Here is a 25,180-nt window from a genome sequence, read left to right as displayed (position 1 = left end):
TTAACACCTCCATTGATTTCCATCTGTGACCTTCGCTTCGAGCCAGAAAAGGCTGCTCCACTTGCAGAAGTGAAGGTCAATGTAATGTCCATTTGAACGTTTAATTGCCAGAACTGACTTCTAAATTATGTTATCTTCTAAAAAACTAAAATGGCCACACGTTTGGGCAAACACTTTTTTTTAGAAAAGACTTAAATTTATCCTTAAATTTCAGTTTGGCTTTCTTCTTCCACTAAGATCTGCAGGACTCTAAAACATTGTGACGATTCTGTCTGAAAGGCCCTTTACTTCAAAGACTCACTCCAATGGAAATTGTGTTTTGGGTTTTTTTAGCTTGTTTTTGTAGCATTAGTTTTTTTTTTTATGATGGAGGACATTTATAAAGAAAATCAAGATTAAAATAGCATTTCTGAGTATTTCTTTATTAAAAATTGTGGAAAAAAAAATGCCATTGCAGAGAGGTTGTAGTATAGGGTCGTAGTACATACAGCAGCAAGCCACAAGCTTCCTGCTCCGCCCCATTCTGATATATCCACTTTTAGACAAATAGATCCGTGTACGTCTTTATTGTCTTCCTCTGAGCTGGAATCTGCCTCAAAAGTGTACAGCTGGATTGCTCTGATATTGCTCGCCATTTTTATTGCACTTCATGTCAGGGTTGTGAGGGGCTGTAAGCTAGCAGGAGCGAGTGTAAACAAATGGATGTCGGTAGGTAAGGTCGGACCTGGTCCGTGCTAACAGTCCTGGACAGCTTAGAGGCAAACGTTTAATGAACTACTGCCACTCTGCAGAAACTATGACCTCGAAAACAACGCAGTTTTTATTTTTAAATCGGCTCAAAATCATAATTTAAAGAGCACTATGAATGCTTTTATAAAACATGATGGGAGTGGGAGTTTAAACTTCTATCAGTTTAAAGTCGTGACCAATAATGAGGAATAGCATATAGAAAAAAAATAAACCTCCGTTTTTTTTTTTTATTAATATAAATAATTTTCACAAAAAGCTATGCTGGCAGGAACTTTATTGATACTGACAACTGCCACAACTTTATCAGTCAATTTCCAGCAATATTTTGATTCCTCTACTCTCTCCTTTTCCCAGATGAATTCATTGTTATTTACATTTTTAGTGTTCATTCACTTGATATTGCACGGCCACATTTTTCCTTTGACATCTGACATTTGTAACCTAACTGGTAACGTCAGGATGGGGGTGTCAAGAGCTGTAAGCTAGCAGGAGGGAGTTTAAAGAAAGAGATGATGGGAAAACCTTCGTAGAAAACAACAGTTTTTTTGTGTGTGTGTGTGTCTAAAAACAGCATAATCATCATTAAAAGACCACTACAAGCACTAAAATGATATACTTCTTTGCTATACGAGTACAGCGGCTGGACTTGACAATGCATTGAATTGAACTTAATAGGTCTTGAATGTCAACAAGTCCTGGACTTGGTAGAGCTAGCCTAGAATAATTTAAAATCAGTATTTTTCCTTCATTTCAATCACTTCCCATTGAGTTTGTTATTGCTTAAACCGGTTCTACTTCAGAGATTCATTTTGAGATCGAGTTTCCTTCATAAGCTTGTTATGTACTGCATGTACCCCTGTGAAAGTGAAGGATTAATCAGTATTTCACAGTAACCATTACAAAACAATAACTGTGCTTCAGGATTACTGCAGCTTTGTGTCAAAACATGGAGGCAAAATGATTTACATGAAAGCAAGAACACGTCTTCCCCAGCAACAATCAATGTTGATGAAACATTTCTTGATTTTTTTTTTTTTTTCCTTGTTATCATTATGCGGCTGTTTTGCATCTCCTTGAGGGCTGGATTACGATGGCTGCATCGTCCCTGCCTGCAGATGATGTGCATCTGCAGCTCATTAGTATGCACCTCCACCATCTGTCCTCCATGTTTGATCCAGTCCACTGTGACGGCATCAGTGTATTGACTCAGCCATCAGTCAGCTGCTTAATTTGTGTACAGCTCTCACTCAACAGCGTCCCAGCTGCATTTTCTTAAGTGTTTATTTAAGGATTAAGTTGACTGACAGCCCTTTTTTTTTTCTTTCTCACAGTAATGGCCCCGCAGTGGCAATTTATGCTCTCACGCTGATGAACTGTTAAAAAGGTTTCGCCACAATCCAAAGGAGATCCTCCTCCGCCTCCTGGCTCAGTCTGAATTGGACTGAGTTTGAACTGAGGTGCCATAAATTCCTCAAGTAAACAGAAAGGTTGATCTCACTGAGTGCGACCCCTCTGATGTATGATATGCAGGTATCGACAGGATTTATCTGCTGGGGGGGGCCCTCAATGAATTCAAAGGCTGCTTGTTTTTTTCAATTACAGTTCATTTTTTTACACATCCGATCCTGATTTAACTTTGTATTTTTAAAAATACTTAGATTTTAGATCCAAACTGTTTATTTATATTTGTTTGTTTACAGTTAAGTTTGCTAATTATAACACCTCACTTATTACTGTAAGGAGGGATAAAAGATAGAGCGCACCAAGGCGTCCATTATCACGTCAAATCAATCTTTATTTATATAGCACCTTCTATATAGAACACAACACAAAGTGCTTTACACCCCAACAAACGCATAAAACAAGCAGAACAGTATAAAAAATATAATACAGCCCCCATCCCCATCCACACTGAACCCCTAATCCCACTCATGCCTCTTCATCAGATGTTATACCATGGTCCAGGTGAATACTCAATTCTGATTGGCTGCAAGGTTGCAATAAAAAGTCATATACCACACCTACAAAAGAAGTTCTGGCCAAATAACCCAAATGTTCTATATCACTGCGCTGGCCTAAACGCTAGTTGGAATTCCAATTGTTTACATTGAAAAAAAAAAAAAATTGGCAAACCTTATTCCACAGTTTATCGCAAAATCAAAACAGTAAAAAAAAACACGTGTGACTTTATGGTTTACCTTAACCTGTCTGGTTAATTTTATCACTTTGAAGACTGTGATGCAGGAGAAGAGAAAGAGGGAAAAGAATCTAAGGAGGAGGAAAAGAACTGTTTAGACTTGAGATTTGTTTCTTTGATCAAACTTTTGCTTCATCATCTGGACTAAAACAAGCGACGAGAGGTGAATTTTCTCCCTGAACTGATGCTCTTTTTGGGACCTATGACGACGATCAGCTTTTCCTTGAGGCTGTTACCATGACAACGTGTCACAGCACGTATCTAATGTCAGTTTTTGTGTGAAAAAAGTGATTAAAACCTTAGAAATAACAAGATTAAAGTACTACAAATTGATGGAATGCATATTTTTGTTTTGTAATTGACCATGGAATAGGAATTTCGCATTTAGACCAAATAGACGATGCAGAAGCTTCCTCATTATCCATTAACCTTCAGAAGACCCTGAACTCACCGATGAGTTTGCCAATCAGATCAGCTGTTTACAATGACCCACCCCCCACCCACATTAGCATTGTTTTCATTCAACTATGACACATAGTTGTGATAACCTTGGAATAAATCCTTGGAACTTTGCATTCAGTTTGCTTATAGTTTAGTGAAGCTTCACCAGTTTTTTTTTTTTTCTTTTAGACATTTTTTAAGAGGTTTTGACCTTAGCTTTGCTTTGTGGATTTATACCTTTTCTCTCTACATGTTTTATCTTTTGTTATAGAAGCTTAAAGCAGTTTGATCTCAATATTTTTGTATTTTGCAGCAAAAAAAGTGTGTAAATGTATTACACAAAGGTGATTGTGTAATACAATCAAAAATATGTATCTGTAAGAAAAAAAATGAGCTGCAGTTTCACAAAAGGACGGTTGTCAAACATTGCCACAAAAAAAAAAAAAAAAACTTTTTAAATATAAATCAATCATGCAAGTTGTAAGGTAGAAAAAAAAAGGTCCAAATAGCCTCAGACTACTAAGGGTTAATTTCTGATAATGGACCTTATACTATGGTCACTTATGAAAGAAATAAATGTTAAATCAATTATTAGTTCTTCATCTTTGTTATTTTTAACATTTAAAACGTGATTCACAAGAAGCAGACTATTTTATACGTAATGTGACGAATACAGATCCAGCAAATGGCTCTTTTGCTGCAGGACTAACCAGCGGAGGAAAGTGCTATCTAAGCTGACTGTCATGTTAGTTGATGCAAATTATCGTTTCAGGGGGAAAGTTCACCTCTTATTTCTGGTTATTGTCTAGATCAGAAAGCAGAAGTCTTTTTCCTGGATCGCTTTTATAGAAAGAAATATCCACCATTATAACTCTGATCATTACATGTGCATTAACAAACAGATGATTTATTACTTACATTATTTTTTAAGACGTATTTCTTATGTATCTATAGATACATAAGAAATACTTTTCTTATTTCTATAGAAATAAGAAAAGAAATACAGACAGTTTCTGTGGTTCTTGTTACCAGCGGGCGTTTAGGCCAGAGCAATGATATAGAACATTTAGGCTGTTTGACTGAATCCTCTTTTTTAAGGGTCCAGTGTCACTTTTTAGTGGACACCCTGCAGCCAATCAGAATTGAGTGTAAGTCCTGCTATAAAACGTATTATTTATCATTTGTTCTGTCGGATCATAGCTTTAAAAAGTAGCATAAAACTCCCTGCGTGTCGGGTTCTTTCCTCTACTAAACATTTTTCTCCCAAATATTTTTCCTTACCCACAATGCATCTCTCACACTGACTTATGTGTGAGAGATTAAAGCTTAAAAACCTGCTGGAGAATAAAACACACACACACACAACCCCATGTATTATTTATAAAAAGATTTACCAAACTGCAGTGTGCTTCCCTGAACTTAGAACATAAAGGTTCCTAACTTCTAACTTGTCTGCACAAGTAGTCTTGACTAATGAGATGTTTAGGGTTGTAACTGCTGGTTTTGTGTAACTATTTTTTTTTTTTTAGATTATTGATAAACTGAAAACAAAGATCAGAACAGCTCAGTTGAATTTAGGATTTCTTTTGGATTAAAATCATAAAAATCCCTTTGTGCTTTGCTGCACTCCCTTTACTATATCTTTTGTTTTTATATGTCAGTAAAAGTTCAGCTGTTATGGAAACAGCTGGTAAGCTTTCATCGTCATTGGAAACGGCTAAATCCAACTCGCTTTATTTAAAAAACATCACAAGATTGGATGAAAAACATCAAACTATTATGATAATTCACATTAGTCCAGATCGTTTCAATAAAGCCAAATTTTCTCTGAATTCACGGGTGAGTTTGTCTAGTTTTCCATACTGAATTTACTGTAGGGTTTCAAAAAGTCGTTTAAAGCAAACATAAGAGTTGACAGAATTGTTGTATATTAATAAATTCTTGGAACATTATGTATAGTTTATTGGAGCTTTGCCTGTTTTTTTTAGGCATTTTTACATTGTTTTTCTCTGTAGATTCATACCATTTTTATTTTTATCTCATGTTTGATCTCATTTTCTTGTAATTTTTGCAATAAAAATAATACAAACTTTTGAGTGTTTTGGACATTTCAAGTTTATTGTTGAATTATTGTGTAATAAAATCAAAAACATTAGTAAAAAAAGGTAAAAAGCATGGAAATCAAGCGTTGCCACAAAAACAGTTTTACCCACCTCATGTCCCCCTTTTCTAGATCGGATCAGACCAACAAATCGGAGACTCCACTTAATACAGCATCACCTTGAAGGAAAAACACTGATGAATATATTTACATCCTTGCAAAAATCAGTCATGAAGGGGTTAAACATAAATTATTAGAGCAAATTTAAAAGTTGAACAAAAAGCTCAAAAAGGCCTCAGCCTACGGAAAACACTGAAGAACATTTTTTGTGTAATATTTCTTACTGAAGAAGTCATTTGAAGCAGCCATCTGTCATGACCGCTCAGAGGGAAACACAAAAAATAAAAACACTGGAATGTCTGTTTCAGGTCAGCAATAACATAACCTCCTCAAACCTGAAAAACAGAGATATGAACACACCAAAAATGATAACAAACATGTAGAAGTTGTTCTCAGGCACATATCCCTCTGTTCCACATCTCTTAAATAAAGCAGCAGTTCAGGCTATACGACGAGGATGTATTCAGCTTTTACAGAAAACATTTCATAACAACAGTGAGGTTATTCATCAACGACCTCTGATGCTTCCTGAAGGACATGTAAGGTGCGCTTCAAGACATAAATTAACTTTCAATTAACAAAGTGTGTGTGCATGTGTGTGTGTGTGTTTCAGGGTCGTAAACCGGGTTACTTCTCCTTCCTGGACCCGTTCTCTCCAGCTGTCTGGCTCTTCATGCTGCTGGCTTACCTGGCTGTCAGCTGCGTCCTTTTCCTGGCTGCCAGGTGAAACACCTGCCCTCTGCTTTTAATCCATCACAGAGCACATTTGCACATTACCGCAGTTCCACCTTGACTGTGAGACAAAGTGTTGCCTCACCTTTCATAGGGAGTTAACTAAACAGAACACTTGTAAATTAAGAAGTCATTTCTTAATGTTAAGTTTTATTCAAAGTAAAATGTGTGGTTTAATATTGGAACATTTTTGAAAAGAGTAAAAAGTAAAACACAAAGTTAACTTCTAATCATTTTGTCACTATCCTTTGAAAGTGTTTTTTGTACATGAATTTATTTTCTGTTGCATCTGTCTGACTTTATATGTACTTTGTAAATAAAACCCAGTCTTTGGGACCAGGGGCCCCACTCCCTAAACCTTTTAAGGCCACTGACAGGTTTAATATCAAACGTTTTCATGGACCGGCCTACAAAAGGCTGAAGAGGGCTTCTGTTTTGTTTTTTCTTAGCCTCCCGTTTCCCGTAACTTTTGAGGATAAAGTTTATCTTCATTCTCTGTAAAATATCTGCATCTGCTTTAAACTTTATTTGTACACTAGATTTTGTTTAGGAACCATTAAAATGTGAAACTGAATTCCTCCTCAACCCATAACTGTCAAAGTGGAAGCGGAAAATCAAACGCCAACTTCAGCCATGTCCGCCTTCTGAGATGCAATGAATTAAAAAAAGCAAAAACATTAAAAAACAGAGGTCACTAAATCTTGTATTTTCTAAAATATATTAAGTAAAGTGAATCCAACTTTTGAGCAGCTTTATTAGCAACATCCTCATAACATTAGACAGTCAATTGCTGATTATTGTGCATTATTATTATTATTATTATGGAATAACTGTTGCAAACAATTCATATTTGGAGTAAAATCTCCTGGGTTTTGTCTGTTAAATGCAGATTTCTTTTATTTGAAGTCAAAAACTCTATTTCCTCTCTGGACCTTTTCTGCCAAAAGAAACTTTCCAAACAAATTAATTCTTTTGTTAACGTTGTTTTTTGTTTAGCAGTCGACCCAGCTGCTGTATTTTTCAAGGTGTGACCGAGCGACTTGAAATGCGTCAAGAGAGTCGGATGTGGTGTCGGTTGTGGTGGGGAGAACCCAGTATTTTTCTAAAATGAAACTTCCTTCAGAATCAGATTATTAAAAAAATGTAGGTCGATTTTATTTTTTATTTTTTCCCTGCAATGCCCAGTGCCAACCGTGCCACAGACCGGTACCGGTCTGCAGCCTGGGAGTAGGAAGCTGCATTCACTTCAGGGCATGTGGGAGGAGCTAGGGAACACATTATTGGACAGTCTGCGAGCAGAGAATTCACCGTGCGGTCAAAGATAGGCGGCCGGTGCGAATTGCGTTCGGTGTGAACGCAGCTTTTGACTTCAGCTCTTCAGACTTTGGCAACAGCTAAACAACTTTAAAGTTGCTTCATTAAACAGTTTAATCTGAAGTTATCAATCTTATCTCAACAAAGGTCTGGTTAAATATCCATTAGCAGACATGAACTCTCCTGATACAAACATGTATTTGTTAATTGGGGACATTTTTGGGGCATCGTGTGTAAAAGTGCAGTTATCTCATTGATGCCAAACTCTTCCAGCTTAGACCTTTTTGTTTTAAAGTGTATTATGTTTTCTCTTTTCAGACTCAGCCCTTACGAGTGGTATAATCCGTACCCGTGTTTTCGGGAGAGGCGAGACATCCTGGAGAATCAGTACACGCTGGGCAACAGTCTGTGGTTCCCGGTGGGCGGCTTCATGCAGCAGGGTTCAGAGATTATGCCGAGAGCGCTGTCCACCCGCTGTGTCAGCGGGGTCTGGTTGGTGTTTCAGTCTCTTCTTCATAATATCTGCCTCCATTCTTTGTTTAACTTTGTCTATTTTTATTCCAGCCTTGCGTCAGCCTGCAAAAGGAGATTTAGAAAACGGAAACATTGAGCGTGTTGCTTCAATATGAGATCATATAATTTGAAGCATTTTCTTTACAAGGATTTTGCTGCAGGCCCTCAGAATCACACACCGCTCCACAGTTTGGTTTTGTGTCTGTTGTGTGACAGCAACAGTCTGGTTAGCAAACGCGTTCAACAGCACCCCCTATTGGTCAATGTAGTTATTGCCCAAGTAAATTGAGAAAAAGCTTCAGTGGTATAAGATGGAGAAAAGTAAAGGTGTAAACATGTGCGTGCAGGTTTTTGCTGACAAATTCTCTGTGTTTTTGTGCACATAGATTCTGTAAATGTGTTTGTTGATTTTGCTTCAATCATTTCAAACTTGAAATTTAAAAAAAACATGATACTCTTTTAGCAAAAAATAATGCTAAAAAAGCAAAACAAAAGAGACAATTAGTGAATAAAAAGGCAGCAGAAGAAGCAGATGTACCTCATAGGACTCTTTTTAATGTTTTTTACCCACTAGAGTAACCCAGGAAAGCCACTGAACAATTATCATCTAGGATTTTAAAGTTAATTTCACAATTTTTGTGTTTGTTCGTTCATGTTGGTTAGCAGCAATTACCGATGACCACATAGATAAATACATGAATTAAATTAAACGTAAACGTTGTCTTCTCTACTTCAGACACTAAAATCTTTAATCCTGCTTTTCCCAAACTCATCCTATAGATGTACCCACTCTTATGAATATTTATCTAAAAAGTGTAAAAAATAAATGAACAAACGTAATTTTCACAGCAATGTTTTTTTTTTTTTTTTTATAATTAAATACCAAAGAACTCTGTTGTAGAAAAATATCCTGGCACTTAATATGTGTATCATTACTATTTGACTCACCACCTTAACCACTTTACCATCAATTAAACTCTCATTTCATTTTATTCAACCCCCTAGTGGTCATGTCTGGTTTGGGACATTCCAGATTTTTAATTATTTTATTGTTGTTTTCTACTTTTGACTTCAAAAATATTTATATGGATCAAAGTCAAGGACTTTTTTTATTATTAATATATTTATTATCTGAATTTACTGTAATTCCCAACCCCCCCCCTCCTCTTTCCCCAGTCGCTGCAGTCTAACAGATGGTGCAGTGATGCTGGAGGGACCGGAGGGCCCATCAGCATCTTTTCACGGCCCTCTGGATGTCTGATAGTTAACCTCACAAAAGCCCATAATGTCTGTGATACATGCTGGAACCTCCTTACGCCTGTCTCATCCGTCCGTCTTTGAGTGCTGAATGTCGGGCTAAATCATTACTCAAAATAAAGGAAAATAGTGGAGAAATAAGGCTAAGTCATGGTTTATAAAAGAAATATTTTTTAAATTGTAAAGCCATATGTCAACAATCCCCCTGCTTTAGTTACTCTGGATTTGATCTATGGACAAAGCAAGTCTTTTAATTATGAGTATGACGTTTTCATCTTTTTCATTTTCTAGGACATCGTTTTTCAAAGCAGCAGTGGTTCATAAGAAATTCACTTCTGAGTTGTGGGTGGGACTGTTTCCACCGAAAAACCCCACCCCACCCCCTCTACTCATTCCTGAGAGCTCTTTGTTCACATGCTCTCCCACTAGCCCTTCACACCCCCAACCTTGCATTACCCGTGCAGCACAAATGGCAAGCTATATTGGAGCCGTCCGGCTTATTTCCTACATCACAAAAACAATCATTTTCAAAATCCATTTATTCTTCTGCTCCTGATTGACAACAATTTGGATAAAGTAATACTCAGAAGTGCAATTTAGAGCCCATTTTTCTTCATAAATGTCCTCCATAATCAGTAAAATTGCCACAAAAACATGTTAAAAACACCCAAAACACCATTGAGGAATTGTTACACACCTAATTTTTACCGATGGACTGACAGAAAATTGTTGTTTTTCTGGAAAATAACAAATGAGAAAACAGCTGCCAAGGTCGGGAAAAACATTATGTTGCTTGTTTTGTTTTGTTTTTGCATCCCCTTTGATAATGTAAATTATTCAGTGTCTAATCAAATTTAATCAAATGAAATAATGGACTCGTAGAGTTAAATAGCACTTATTCATATGTACTCAAGTGCTTCAATCCTGTTTAGTGTTTTCTTAGTGTTTCGACAGTTTTATCCCTGACTCTTGCTAATATTTGCTCACTTTCCTGAGCAGCAAAATGCAGTGGAGCCCTTAACTCCCTTTCTCCTCATTTCTTTTTTTAATTCCTTTGCAGCGAAGATATCTGTTCTCTGCTGCTTCCCAGCTTCATGTTTGGGTCGATGCTTTTTACCTTAAAACTCCTGATGTTTCCTGCAGCGCCCTCCATCTGTCTCCCTCCTGCGAGATGGAGGGGGAAAAAAGGAGGCATGTTTATTCTGAGACTGCTGCGGGATACATGAAGGTTAAAACCCTCCTCCTCCTGCCCTGCAGGTGGGCGTTCACGCTCATCATTATCTCCTCTTACACGGCCAACCTGGCAGCATTTCTCACCGTCCAGAGGATGGAGGCGCCCATCGAGTCCGCCGATGACCTGGCGGACCAAACCAACATTCAGTACGGCACGATCCATGGAGGATCCACCATGACCTTCTTCATGGTGAGTCAGGGAGGGAGCTCCTATTGGGTTTCTTCCTAAAATCATGCCGATTGCTTTTACAAAACTTTACGTGGACTTTCGGTTTAGAGTGAGAGCAACATGTGTCGGTGTAGGAAATCCCTCTTCTCCATCCAGCATTCTGATAAATAACTCTTGATTTGGAAATGTTTTTAGGATAACTTTTGAACTGCACTGTTCCAAATTTGAAAAAGTTTGGTGGAGGAGGTATTATGGTGTGAGGCTCGACCCCCCCCCCCCCCAAAAAAAAAAAAAAACAACAAAAAACGCTTCAGCAAATTCTTCTATGATCTTTTCATTTGAAAAAAATGTTTGAAGATGACACCTTCTTGTTCCAACATGACTGCAAGTCCACAAAGAAGGCTCACTGCCCCCTAAATCCTGATGACCTGCAAAAGTTCAAAATTTCCTAAAGAATTACAAACAAAACAAAACAAAAATACACAAAAAAAGAACTTTTGCCCCCAAATTATCAACAAAAACAATTATTCAAAAAATGTAAAAAGAAAATGAATGATGGATGGATGGACAGACATGCTGATACATGGATAGACATGAAAATAAAAGAAAAGATAAATGCAGCCTCAACAGGGCACAAACAGTGTCCTGCTTGTGCCGGTCCCAAGTCCGGTCAACACAGAGGCTGGTGTCAGGAAGAGCATTCCACATAAAACGAATAAGGCATATCAAATAGGTCAACGTAGAAGATAAATATTTGAATTGATGATCTGATATGATGGTTTTCATAGCGGTTTAGCGGCTTGGAGGAACCCATGCTCTCAGCACATTCAGACTTTCCCCCCTGATATTCTTGCACCCCTTAGTGGGGCTGGCTAAATCTGGGCCTGATAGATTTGAGGGTAGAGTCAAATCCAGGACTTCCTGTCCAAAATCAGCGTCAAACTTGTTCATTTGAAAGATCCAACATTTCCATAAACTCACCCCTTCACTTGACGAAAACCTTCACTAAAAAGTGGCATCTGCAATGGCTGCAGACGATGGACCAACATCCTATTAAACCTTTTCACAATTGAGACAGGAGTCCATTGGCATAAAGACAATCAAATATGTTTGACAATATAGTCAATTAGTTCTTGAAGGCAATAGATCTGTAGAAAGGTATCGTTTTGTCCTGGTATTACTACTTTGAATTGTTTAATTGGAAACTAATGACAATCAAAATAATTTTTTGTGTGTCATATTCTATTAATTGCTACAAAACCTCCAGAATACTGTTACTCTGCAAAATCCAAGTATGTTTAAGGCATATTTGTGACATTAGCCAGCAAGTTTTCCTCATTTCTCTGTCATTTGATTCCTTCTGCAGAATTCGCGGTACCAGACCTACCAGAGGATGTGGAACTACATGTATTCCAAGCAGCCCAGTGTGTTCGTAAAAAGCACGGAGGAAGGCATCGCCCGTGTGCTCAACTCCAAATATGCATTCCTGATGGAGAGCACCATGAACGAGTACTATCGGAGCCTAAACTGCAACCTCACGCAGATCGGAGGACTTCTAGACACCAAAGGATACGGCATCGGGATGCCTCTGGGTGAGCAGAACCCAAACACAACCCAGGTCAAGAATTGAACTTTCCACCACAAGCAGCTTTGTTTTCAAGCAAAAACACTCATTTCAATATGTTTAAAAGTAAGTCAATAAGCAAATATGAAACATACACCAATGCCTTAACAATCCCAGGATCCTTTATTTGATCACAGAATAAGCTGTTGAGGCCTTTAAACCCTTAAACTTTACCGAAGAATTTCGGTGAAAATTGAAATGCTCTCCATTATTTCCTCTTTCTTTTAACTGCAGTGGCATCAACAAATTCACATCCACACATCCACTGAGAGAGACTAGAGGAGATTTTTGCTTGTTTTCCAAAATATTATCTCCTTACTATTAAATCTTGTCCTGACTAAACAAAGATCTGACTCAAAACAGTGGATTAAACCAAGAAACATGAATGGAGGACAAACGGGTTACCCAAGTAAAATAAGTGAAGCAGGTGAGATGGAGATGTATCGTACAGATTTCTCATTTTCGGACACCCCACAATCCAGCGGACTGTGCAAGGGACTGTTCAACTGATGAAGGTTACTTACATGCAGCCTGACTGTAAGTTCACCAGTTATCTTACTCCGTTAGGGGTCGCCACAGGTGGTTTGGCTGAGAGCTTTCACGTCGGATGCCCTACCTGACACCTCTCTGTATTTTCAAGGCATAGGGAGACCCGGATAGACCGCAGCGCAAAAGGCCTGGGGACCCATACTGGATTCATAGATCATTGCCTGCCCTGGGAAGCTATTCCAGGGTTTCGGGCGTGACGGTCCGCCAACTGAACTATCCAGCCGCTGTAGCCTGACTGTTAGATTTTAGGAAATTAGACAATCTGAGGGTGGCTTGTGTGTATCCCCTTCACATCCTGTGTGTGGGGTCTTCATGTGGGGTCAGTAAGGGGCCAATATCCTAACCTTATTAATAACTAGAATGTGGTGTAAGGGTTCTGCACAACGGCTGTGCGGACCCAGAAAACCCAAAGATCTACAGCACCCTTACACCAGTATGTGATTAAGGCCTAAATGGTTCAAAGACCGTCGACCTTTCAATCAGTCTGTTAGTTGAGTAATAAAAATAGTGTAAAACTGTAGAAATGGCATGAAAAAAGAAGACTGCTCAAACGGCAGCCTTTGGAAATGCAAAATCCTTTCAGATTCCAGTTCTAACAAACATCTTCAAGAGTCGTGGATTGCTTAGTAGAAAGACCATTTACTCATAAGGTATTTGCAAATAAGAGATTTATTTTTGCTCCTTTTGAACAGAAATCTTGAATCCTTTCCGTATTATGTATCATTCACTTCGTTAATTACATTTATATATATATATTAAAATCACAGTCTCATAACCTAAGAAGAAGAAACCATGAGCTTTAACTGACTGCAGAGATTTTTAAGGAAAAACTTAAAAAAGTGGGAGAGATTTATTTGAAGTGTTTACCAAGAAACCATAAACAGAAATAGCTTTTATTGATTTATCGGTTTCTTTAAAGTCTAACTTAACGTCTTACTTACTTTTAAAGATTGAAATAAAAATTAGATTGGGTTAAAAAAAAGACCACAGAAAAAAAAAGATTTCACCATTGCTAATTTTTACATATAACACAGATTAGATATTTTAATTTACAGCGAACAAGACCCAGAATGCAGACGGTCTCTGCTTTTGAGTGCAGTTCTTCATCTGTGCAGTTCAGATGAAGAGATTAGAGCAGATGAAGTGAACAAGCAGGCAGTCGGCAGACTGGTAAAGACCTTAATCAGGTTACAAATAAAGCAGAACTGCAGCCATCAACAGTTGATTAAGCACTAACCGAACTAACAGAGACGGAGCCAAAGTCAGGGGGGAGAGCCGTGTAAACAGCCCCACTGATAATCAGCGGGGGTGAAGTTCACGCCGCAAGGCCCACGTCTGCTGTCAGAGCCGCAGAGAACAAGAGGAAAATGGCTGCGAAAAAGACGGAAAGAGGCGGCGAGCCTAAGATTTAAAAAAATGAATTTGTATTTTGCTTTTTAATTGGAGTAATACAAGATTTGAAGGAACTAATGTAGAATCACAATAATAAATCGACTCCCAGGATGAGTTCTTGCTGTATTTGTGTTTTATCAATAGGTTTTGTAAAAATGTGCACATTTCCCTTTTTTTCTTTTATTTTGGTGATCACAGCGTTTGGGAAACAGTTTGAGCACGATGAGCTGCCATGAAAAGGCTCAGTTTCCTGTCAGACGTCTGTGTGTAGTTCCTCAGCACAACAACACAAACCTCCGCACACAGCAGTGAACGTGTTTGTGTGAGGAGGTGCCGACTTTTGCATCTCCTTCGATTCCTGTTGGCGGTTTTCAACAGGATGCAGGGAACAGCAGTGTTGTAAAAACCACCGATGTAATTACAGATGCAATTTATAATGATGTCATAAAATTAAGGCGCACACCCTCGGCGGCCCTTTGCTCCACCCCCCTTTACTCCCCCTTCTGCTGTGCCACCCTGGTTAGAGCTGCATGTGAGAATTTCTTTTTTTTTTAAAAAAAGTTTTTTTTAAATGACAACTTTTTGGTGATTCTCTCTCCATAGCAACCATTTCATTTTTTGGTCGTCTGGGGGTGACTAACAGGTTGATGTATTTTTTGGAAGAAATGTCAGAAGTAAAATTCGTTAGCAACAGATGCTTTTTGTTAACCACGCCCACATTCCGACTATGATCATATTGTATGTCATATTGTTTCGTTCAGCTTGAACCAACAATTCATATATGACATTTGCATAATATTTGGGTAAAAACGCAAGCAACAGGGAAATGGCGTATTCGCAAGTTAGTCATGCTAACACCGTTTAAAATCTACAAGCTTTGACAGCAACATTTTTTTCTTGAGTAGTTTCCCAGAGACGATAGATCCAAATCCATAGAAGTTTAAATATGTAGAAAGTGCTAAAGGGGATTTTTGTTTTTTCAAGACCTCCTCTTCCTGAAATCAAATGTCGACAAAACTTGAGTTTCTGGTATGAGCCAGCGGCGGATTCAAACCAACAACCTCCATATCTCAAATTGGAGTCTTCTAGCTAGCATTTCTTTTGCTCATTTGTTTTATGAGTAAGCATAAAGACTGAATGAATAAATAACACAAGACTGAACTGATCGGATGCTCAGAATTTCAGTGACTAGCAGCCTTTGAAGCTGCTAATATGGTTTGTAATTTGACCAGAACAGATGTTTTAACTTAAAACTATAAAAATAACTTTCTCAACATAGCTATGTTAGTCAGTTTAGTCAAAAAAAGATGCTTATAATGAAATGGGGGGCCTACGAATGAACAACAAAAACCAGTTTTTACTGTCTTACCACTGAAGGGCAGTTGTGAGGACTGATGTTTTCCCGTTCCCAGGCTCTCCTTACAGACATGAGATCACCCTGGGAATCTTGCAGATGCAGGAGAGCAACAGGCTGGAGATCCTGAAGAGGCGCTGGTGGGAGGGAGGACAGTGTCCCAAAGAGGAGGACCACCGAGCCAAAGGTCAGCTCTGGTCTAACATGTCAGGAAAACACAATCGTGTTCTGTTCAATTATTTTTTTACTCTTAACTTGTTTTATTATGAGTCACATTTTCATAACAAGGATTTTACTGAGTTTAGAATGATTGGCTTTTGTGGTCTCAACTGTAAACATTTGGATAACTTTTATTGATAAAAAAAAAAGGTAAAATAAACAAAATGTAAGGAATAAGGAATTTCACAGTCATACACAACTTTTTTTTTAATAGATATTTCCACAGGTTTGTTTGGAATAATTTTTGGTTCATTCCGTTTTATGGAGACGCTGTCCCACCCACCATTTCTTTTTTTTATGGATTACACTTTCATTGGATGCCTTTAAATATAATTTCTGTCTGTTTTGCAGGTTTTGTCATATTTATTTTCTTCCCACAACAGAAAAATGTCATCAAAACACAAGTAACAATATCAATGAAATGTAAATTCTGATATCTAAAGAAAAAGAACTTTTGCATTTCAGCTCTTTTTTGTAGAAAAACCTTTAGACTCCCCTTTTTTTCATAACCCTTGTGCTATCCTAGACACTTTAACGTTGGGAGTTGGGTCATCTAGACCCACTAGACAGTGCGCTAAACCTTTTTTCTTCAATGATTTGTGATCTTCACTGGTGTCCATGGATTACATGAAATCTTTCCACCTTTATCCACCTTTGTCATGGTAGGGAGAACACGTCAATGTAAGGGGGGGGTCATCTAAGATGGCACAAGGGTTAAGAGAAATGTATAGCTAAGGATTTGACAGATTTCCATCTCCAGGTAAAGCTATAATTATCACAAAATCTCTCACCGTTACAAATAAAGCTGTCTGAGGAAGGAGTTTACAGAACCAACAACCTGCATTGATAAAGGGTTGTGGCAGTTTAAGTGCTTCAAGCGATTTTAATGGGTGGTGAAGAGGTGACGACCTGGGACTGGGTGGTGTTTGACGTGTCAGCTTGGGGTGGAAAGTTTTTCTTTTTTTTCTTTTAAATGTCAGTAGATTTGAAATCCTTGCTGCTCTGACATTTTCTTGAAATGGAAATGCTGCAGTTAGATTCCCTGTCCTCCCTGAAGCCACAGTTTGTGTCGCATTCCTCCTTATTTGCCTTTATTTTCTTTCTGTCAGATGCAGACATGATTCAACAGTTTCTTACTTTAGGAATCTACTTTTTGAGATTCAAAAATCCCTAAAAATACTGTTATTTATTAATAAATCAGAATGGAAAATAGAAATAACTTTTCTAACAGCATTAAATGATGCCTTTTAGAAGCTTTGGATCCCAGAAATGACTTCTCTGCTCCTCAGGGCTTGGCATGGAGAACATTGGCGGGATCTTCGTGGTCTTAATTTGCGGCCTCATCATCGCCGTCTTCGTGGCCATCATGGAGTTTGTGTGGTCGACACGTCGCAGCGCGGAAACAGACGAGGTAATCTTTCATCATCTTCCTCTCTCCATCTCCTCCTCCTCATGAAACTGATCACTTTTTAAAACGGAGAGGTTCTAAAATAAAAATACTGGATTCAATGATGTTGAAAAATGAAAAGTTTGACATTCTTTACAACAACTGATTATCCAAAGCAGGAACTTTTCTGTATGTTCTCATTGAAATTTCATTTGGCAAACAAAGTGTCTAAATATAAATGAATTTGAATATGAAAATACCAAACATATAAAAGTAATTAGCCACGGAGTAACTGAACCAGAGTGATCTGCTTGTGTAAAAAGGTCACCAATTGTTTTGCCAAATGTTGCAGATGTTGTTGTCTGGTTTCTTTTCAACATTTTATGAACTTTCTTTTTACATTTTTGGTTTTCTTGCATATCTATATAAATCTTCACTCAAGGAATGAAAGCCACAAAAAAGAGTAAAGTTAAAGTCAAACAAATAGAACTCTCTTTTAGGAATCACGTCTAAGAAAAGTTTAGTCGGTGAAAACAGTTAAAGCACCGAAAAAAAATTTTATGAGGAGAGAGAGACTGGTTGTGAACTTTTTCTTTCTGTAAATGTTCCAATTTTCTTTCTTTAACATTTTTTATGCCCTCAACTTATGGAAATGAGTGTGTAATTAAGCTCCTGCACTCATTGTGAGCTGTTGCACTTGTCTTGCTGGCGGCAAACATGACTTCATCCAAAAAAGCTGACAGCTGAAACAAATGCAGGGATCATTAAGCCGCCTCGAGACACAAAGTGTAGCAGAAGAAGCCGGCGGTTTCCATCCGCTCGAAATGAAATCTAGAGCATCTTCATTTGAAGTTGAAAGGTCGAATTATGGAAGTATCAATCCGTTCAAGTCAAAATTTGAGAGATTAGGCAGTCAAATCGGAGAAAATGCAACATGGGGAGAAAAAATAAACAAGAAAAAATAATATGACATGTATGAGAGAAACCAAAACACAAGAACGTGTGAGATCCAATCGAATCTGTGGGACGAACTGTGTTGCTATGAAGGTAACTAAATGAAAATTACTCACAACCCCAAAAGTCAAGTTCTAAATTAAAGTCTGGAGTTCCTTCTTTTGTGACTCAAGTCCAAGTCTCCATCTCAGCTAAAGACCAGTCTAACAAAAGCCGAAATCCTTATCCAGATTGTTTTAAGTCTTTTAATCAGTGTTTTAAAATACATTTCAAAGTTTCTGCTTAGCTACATTTTTCTTCAGTGTCAGAAAGCTGTAAATCCCTATTAAAGTAACGATGTAGAAGTGATGCAGAGCTGCAGATCAGGATTCGTGTACCAAACTGTTCAGCCGATCTGCAAAGTAGATTTGAAGAAGACTGAAGGTAACATTTGAACAAAGATCCACTTCAATCAAAAATGTGTTTTTGGTGTTTTTAACATGTTGTTGTTGCATTTTTCTGCTGATGAAGGACATATATGAGGAACATTACACTTAAAGTTGCATTTCTGAGAATATTTTTTTTCAAATTCTTGTTAATCAGGAGTAGAAGAAAAAAAAAGAAGTTTGAAAAAGGTTGTATCTTGTTCCGTTCCATTCTGATGCATCCACTAGTAGACCACCTCATCCATGTACATCTTTGTTTTCCTCGTCCAAGAGGGCATCTTGTTCAAAGCTGTATGGCTGGACAATTTTGTTCAATCGCTTATGTTAGGTTGGGGTTGTAAGGGGATGTACCGGTAAGCTAGCAGGAGAGAATATACACACCCTCCCATTCAAATGAATGGGAAGGTGTGTCCAAACTTTTGGTCTGTACTGTAAATATGGCTCAGTTATGGGTGAAGGAAAGGGGGGCAGGTTGCCAACAGTCTCGCCCACAACTCAGAGGTGAATTTCTGATGAACTTCTGCGGCTACTATGTTCTAGTAAATGTCACAGATTTGTTTTTATTTTGGCTAAAAACGGCATAATCGTTATTAAAAGACTACTGGGAACGTTTTTAAAATTGGACTGGGACTTTAGAGAAGTGTTCAAAAGCCGGGGCCCAAATATCTTCAATAGCAGCCACATCTTTGCAACTATTCCCCATTTTTATTAGAATGACTGTAAAAAAGAAAAACCTGCAAATTTCTCAAACGCATCTTCCGTTCATTCATCTTCTAAACCCATTTTGTCCCTATCGGGGTCACGGGGCTGCTGGAGCCTATCCCGGCCACTCGTGGGCGAAGGCAGGGACACGCTGGACAGATCACCAGTCTGCCACAATCACACCCCCACACACTCTCTCAGTCACACCTAGGGACAATTTAGAGTAACCAATTGACCTATGAAGCATGTTTTTTGGACGGTGGGAGGAAGCCAGAGTCCCCGGAGAAAACCCACGCATGCAACATGCAAATTTCTCAAACTGTGTCAAAATGTTTGCATCAACGGGAAAATCTCACTTTTTTTTTACTAACTTGGCATACCCTTTTTTTAAATGATCTCTCTCTTTTAATCAATCAATCTAGTTTTCTTCCTCATAGATTTATTCCGTCCATTTCAGTGATATGATTCATAAAATCTCATTGTATTTATTTTACAGTTTTGTCCCCAGTATCGACTTTTGTGTCAAACTGTTTTCTATATCTTTCCCTGCAGCCTGGTAATACATTTTCCCTTCAGTCTTGATGCTTTCATTGGTTTCTGTTTTACAACCTTCACATTTTGTTTTGACACGCTCCGTACTGTAGATGGCCGACTAAAACATCTGTCAGCCTCTCCTGTCTGAACAGGCCTTATAGGCTGTTCATTGTTTCTGGGAGCAGCTCTTTTGTTTGGGACGCCTTTCCCGTCGATCAAGCAAACAAAACAGCTTATAAGGGTTTGCACGCTTTCTGTTTTAATGAATCTGTTGTTCCTAATTTGCATTGTTAGACGTTTGCAAGAGAGTATCATTTTTTTTCTCCCCACACGATAATCTTTTGGGCTTTTCCTTTCAGGGACTGAAGCAGCTGATATGATCTCACTCATTTGTCTCTAATTGCAATGAAGTTGTTAAGTGATCTTTAACAAAAACACAATGTTGAGCCTTTAAATAGAATTATTTTAACTTGTTTGCATATTTAGATTTCTCACAGAATGTTAAAAGGTTTAAACGAACTGTCAATAATTGATGTCTAGAAACCGAGGAAGAAGGAAAACTGAGATGGAGTGAAGTAGCTGCAAGCTAGTTTTTGTTTACTTTAGCCTGTTTCTGCTTATCTGTCAGGCCTCTGTTTGTCAGGAGATGCTGACAGAGTTTCGGAACGCCGTCTCGTGTAAGAAGAATTCCCGATCTCGCCGGCGCCGACCCCTAAGCAGCATGGGAGGTGGAGTTTTACGTCACCCGTCCCGCCTGGCTCTGGCTGGCCCTCGTCCCCTGCGGCTCGTCCGAGGGATGCGCCTCAGCAACGGGAAACTTTACAGCGGCACCGGCCCGCTGACGGGAGGCCTGGCAGAACTCGGGGGAGGCATGGGAGGGGGACCGGATCTGGGCCCAGGACCGCAGAGACTGCTGGAAGACGCAATGGGGTGCGACGCCAGCGGCACGCTCCCGCCTGCGTCGGCTCTTGTGGCTCCCCCCCCTGCCCCGCCGCGCAGCTTCCTGCAGAACTGCAGCAATGTTCGCATCTGCCAAGAATGCAGACGCATCCAGAGCCTGCGGCCCACCACCCTCACCCCACCCCCTCCTCCTCCCCCTTCCTCATCCTCCTCCGCGTCCTCCGGCTCTCGCATCCCCCCGTCCATGGCAATGCCTGGTCACCACCCCCGCCACAACCCACACCACCATCTCCACTACCACCTGGGCTCCATGTCTCTGCCCCGCCTGCCGCCACCTCCACCTGCAATGCCAGCCGACAGAGCTGACAGCGACGGAGGGGCGGGAAGCCCACTACGGGGCAAAAACAAACCCGCACCCCCTCCAAGGCCCATGCCCCCTCCCAAAACACCCGCAGACTTACTTGGGGGGCACAACTGAGCTAAACTTTGACTAAAAGACTTGAATCTATGGAGATGGAACTGTACCTCTGGCCCCAAAAAAAGTCTAAACTCTGAAGTTTTCTGGAGGTCAAAAGGTCATTTACTCAAGTGGATCAAACTAGCAACCTTAACACAGGGAGGTGTGCATTCAATTGCTCTAACCTGGTTGACAAGGGTATTAAAAATAACCTCTGAAGGATAAAATCGACTGAGGGGGTTGCAAAACGGAAAAACAAGACGCGGCTTTAAGTCCGTAATCGGCCTCGTACCTCCTGCTGATCTTTAGAAAGGACTCCGCTCGGCCTTCTGGAGTTTTATTGATGGACTCCAGGTGTTTGTAAATGAAGTGACCAACATAGCAGAGAAGCTGTACAGTTCCTATGATTTTCTGTCAGTCTGTGGATGATGTAGCTCTTACAGGCACCGTCTGTGTTTGTACAGACTCCTCTCGTCTGGTGCTGTGAGCCGCAAGGACAAAAAACCCACAAAAACATTATTAACAAACCAGAAGTGTGACCGACTGTGCTGGGGTAGTTCTTCAGTTTATCAAGTATGCAGAAAATGACATTAAGACGTGAAACGGAAGGAAGAGTTCCTTATTTTTGTAAAAATATTGAGACTGACTGAAGATCACAGAACACAAAGCCCCTCAGAAAGTCAATTTTCACAATAAAAAAAAAAAGAAAAGAATTTAAGTTAGATTCTTTCTATGTCAGCATAAAGACAGTTTTTATCTACTGTCCAATACCTGATACACCTAATAACAGTAGGTCTGCAGGTGAGTGCAAATAACCCTAAAGATGTCACTTTGACACCTATTTTTTTATAAACTTAACCACAAATGTAATTTTCAAAGGTGCATTCATGAAATGTAAAGGTGACCCCTGTTTTCAGTGCATTGCTGGCTTGTGTCAGGCATTAGCAGGCATAAATTAAGTTTGTTTTAAATTTTTAGGAACAAGCGGCTAAACTGGAAGGAAGTTTCTGTCGTGGTAAAAAGGATTTTAATATAATCTCAATCTGATGCGAAAGCGTTTATGCAGTGATGTCAGCAAAATAAATGAAAAAATCTGAAAATGAGAAAAGATGTTAAAACCGGTTAAAACTGTGATGGAAAAGAGACATTTGTGGGGGGTTCTCTTCATTAACTTAGACTTTAAATTATTACTTTTACTCTACATTTGCCAAATAAGTCATTTCAAATTCAGCGTTTATTTTGAAACGTTTTATTCCGATTTGAAACCCTTTGGCTGTTGTGTTTTGTAGTAAAAGTCTAATTGTTTTACTGGACCCAGAGGAGGTTTGAAAAAAAGCTCATCAGCCTATACTGCAGCTTAATTCTCTCTCAAATTCTAAATCAGAACATAAAACCAAAGTATTTTGGAAAATTATACTTTTACTTCCAGTTTTTTTTTTAAATTTGTGTTTTCTTTCGATGTGACTAAAACTTCTCATATTTCATTTTCTAGATGCTTAGTCACATGCAGGGATTTAACCCGCACCGGTACTGTGGGTTTTTTGGGTTGTCCTGGTTCATTGAAGGTTGTAGAGATGAGCGGCTGCATCTTACAGGGAGCACAGGTGTGTCTTACTATTCCCCTTCAAGCTCCTCAAGGGACTTCACTGAAAAAGGAACATAGGATTGTTGTGTGTGCGGTTAGTGCATCATGTCGTATTTGTCGTTGATACGGTGCGAGTGCTGGCTCCTGACTGACTGCGCCAAAATGCCGGAAGACTGGGGTGTGCAGGTCATATGTCGGTTGCCATTGGTCGCCCATAGGGTGTACTACACGCTGATTAATTTTCTATTTTCTAACCGCCAGGCTGCAAGCACGGATCACACATGTATTACTTAAGCAGCACTAACAGGCCCTTGTGCAGTGCACAGGTTTCAAGGGGGTTGAAAATAGGAAAATTCCGTACTACGTGCCTGCGTCTTGCCTACTTCACCTTTGCGTGTTGTAAAGGGGCTCGGTAGGACCTGTTGCCTGCAGCATGGCCGTTGAAAAAGACATGCATGAATATCATGGCTCACCAAGCGGTCTACAACCTTATAATGTTGCGTGGGCCACCCGCATGCCGGTGTCCACCCATAGGGGAAGTTGTGACTACGATATAAGTCAGATTTTGTGCTGTGATCCAGTTTTTTATTTTTATTTTTTTATCTCATTTAAATTCTGCTTTCTCCCATGTCCAGCAACTTAAGAGATTTAGCAGTACTTATTTTATTTTGTTTTGTAGACATGAAGAGTGAAAAGCTTTGCTTTCCATTTCTAAATTCAAATCATTTGGATATACAGTAGGTCAGTGAACCTAGCACAGGTTATGCCTGAAGAGACCATAGGTAGCGAATGACCAAACCTCCATGTGGCTCCTAGGCGGTGAAGAACTACCTCAGCATAGTTCATCTAGTTTAGGTCTGTTTTCAAGCTACTTTTTAGGCGATTGGGTGTTGTGCGGTTTATGCACATGCTCATACAAAACACATTTTCACTGTAAACTTGGAGGGTTAACTGAAAAAAAAAGAATAAATGTACAAGTTTATGATTATAATTTCCTCCCTGTCGCCAGGTCCAATCTAAATAATGCTCTTGTTCCTTTTTTATTTTTCTCTCTCTCTCTCTTTTCCATTGTAACCTTGAGTCTTTTTCAAATGATGTCACGGCAGATTGATCGCCAAGCCAGGCTGACTCAAATCTGAAGGTCGCCTGTCAACCAATGCTGCTCTCTGGGATCAATCCACCCACAGATGAATCACACGGAGCGACCACGCAACATGAAAGTGCGGGTGATGAATGTCGGTCCTACCTGTTCGCTTTACTGGGACGAGAGCAAATGAAACATTGCTTTGAAGATCAGTGCCTGGATGTTTTTGTCATGTATTTTTTGATTAAAAAACACAGTTGGTTTCTTTAAAAACAAATGAGGCTGCAGCTGAAAGAAACATTAATGGAAAATTGATTTTTATGTGTTAATGCAAATGCGTGTGTGAGAGTGTGTATTTGTTTACCTTTGTGCGACTTCTACACATTTATGGCTGCATTCGGAGCTAAAGAAAGAGGTTCATCGTTCATGGGAGTTGAACGTTTCTGGGATGTTCTCATAGTTTTGTCAAGCAAGTCCAATATTTTCTTTTTTTAGTGTCTCATTTGAGTTTTTCTGCTCACGTTTGTACCAGCAGTGCTCAGCATTCAGCAAGGCAGAGAGGATAAAATCAGAATATTCTCTTGTTATCGTTAACATCATTATTATTGACATGTGGGGTTACTGTATGAGGGAGAGCTCCCTCTAATGTTCAATATATAGACAATTTTTAAATAAAATTAAATGCAAAAAAAGAGGTAATTTAACCACAATTTGTTGTCATTGTGGCGATTTTCTTTTGCTTTTAAAGACCCACTCCTATGAAAATTGTATTTTTTGGTATTTCTTACATGTTCATGTGGCGTTTTTCTGATGATGGAGGACATATAAGAAAACATTTAGTTCAAAATTGCATTTCTGAGTATTTCTTTATACAAATCGATGTGAATCAGGAGCAGACAAAAAAATGCCCCTTGAAAAAGATTGTATTTGTCACGTAGAAACTACTCTGGGGAGGCCACAAGCTGGTCCTAGCTCATAACAATGGGAAGGGGATAAAGTTGTGGGCAAAGGTCCTGCCCACAGCTCAAGGGCAATTTTCTAACTAGCTCCTGCCCCTCTGCAGATATATGTCCCAAGAAATTAAAAAACTACTAGGAGCGCTTTGAAAACAGAGCAAAAGATCAGTTTTTAAGGACAGATATTAACATTCTCCACATTCCTATAGTGTATTTAGGACCTGCTACATA

At 39.1% G+C, this 25,180-nt stretch overlaps 1 protein-coding gene across 2 annotated transcripts in view; it reads left to right on the top strand.

Annotated features, from left to right (window-relative positions):
• Positions 1 to 24,840, top strand: part of LOC101155942 (glutamate receptor ionotropic, kainate 5) — a 250,192-nt gene extending 225,352 nt beyond the window's left edge. The window contains exons 15-21 of one of the 2 annotated variants that reach the window (XM_023960345.2): positions 6,223 to 6,332; positions 7,974 to 8,147; positions 10,683 to 10,848; positions 12,194 to 12,419; positions 15,805 to 15,933; positions 17,255 to 17,376; positions 20,611 to 24,840. In XM_023960345.2, the coding sequence (XP_023816113.1) occupies positions 6,223 to 6,332; positions 7,974 to 8,147; positions 10,683 to 10,848; positions 12,194 to 12,419; positions 15,805 to 15,933; positions 17,255 to 17,376; positions 20,611 to 21,345 (1,662 nt within the window). In that variant the 3' untranslated portion in view covers positions 21,346 to 24,840. Of the gene's footprint in view, positions 1 to 6,222; positions 6,333 to 7,973; positions 8,148 to 10,682; positions 10,849 to 12,193; positions 12,420 to 15,804; positions 15,934 to 17,254; positions 17,377 to 20,595 lie in introns of both variants that reach the window. The other variant, XM_023960344.2, reaches the window with a different exon arrangement.
• Positions 24,841 to 25,180: the final 340 nt, after the last annotated feature.

The sequence above is a fragment of the Oryzias latipes genome, chromosome 11, assembly GCF_053564925.1.
Source record: "Oryzias latipes strain Hd-rR chromosome 11, Olatipes_Hd-rR_3.1".
In the NCBI taxonomy this organism is placed as follows: Eukaryota; Metazoa; Chordata; class Actinopteri; order Beloniformes; family Adrianichthyidae; genus Oryzias; species Oryzias latipes.
The sequence above is the reverse complement of the archived record's forward strand: the minus strand, read 5'-3'. Positions and strand labels throughout refer to the sequence as shown.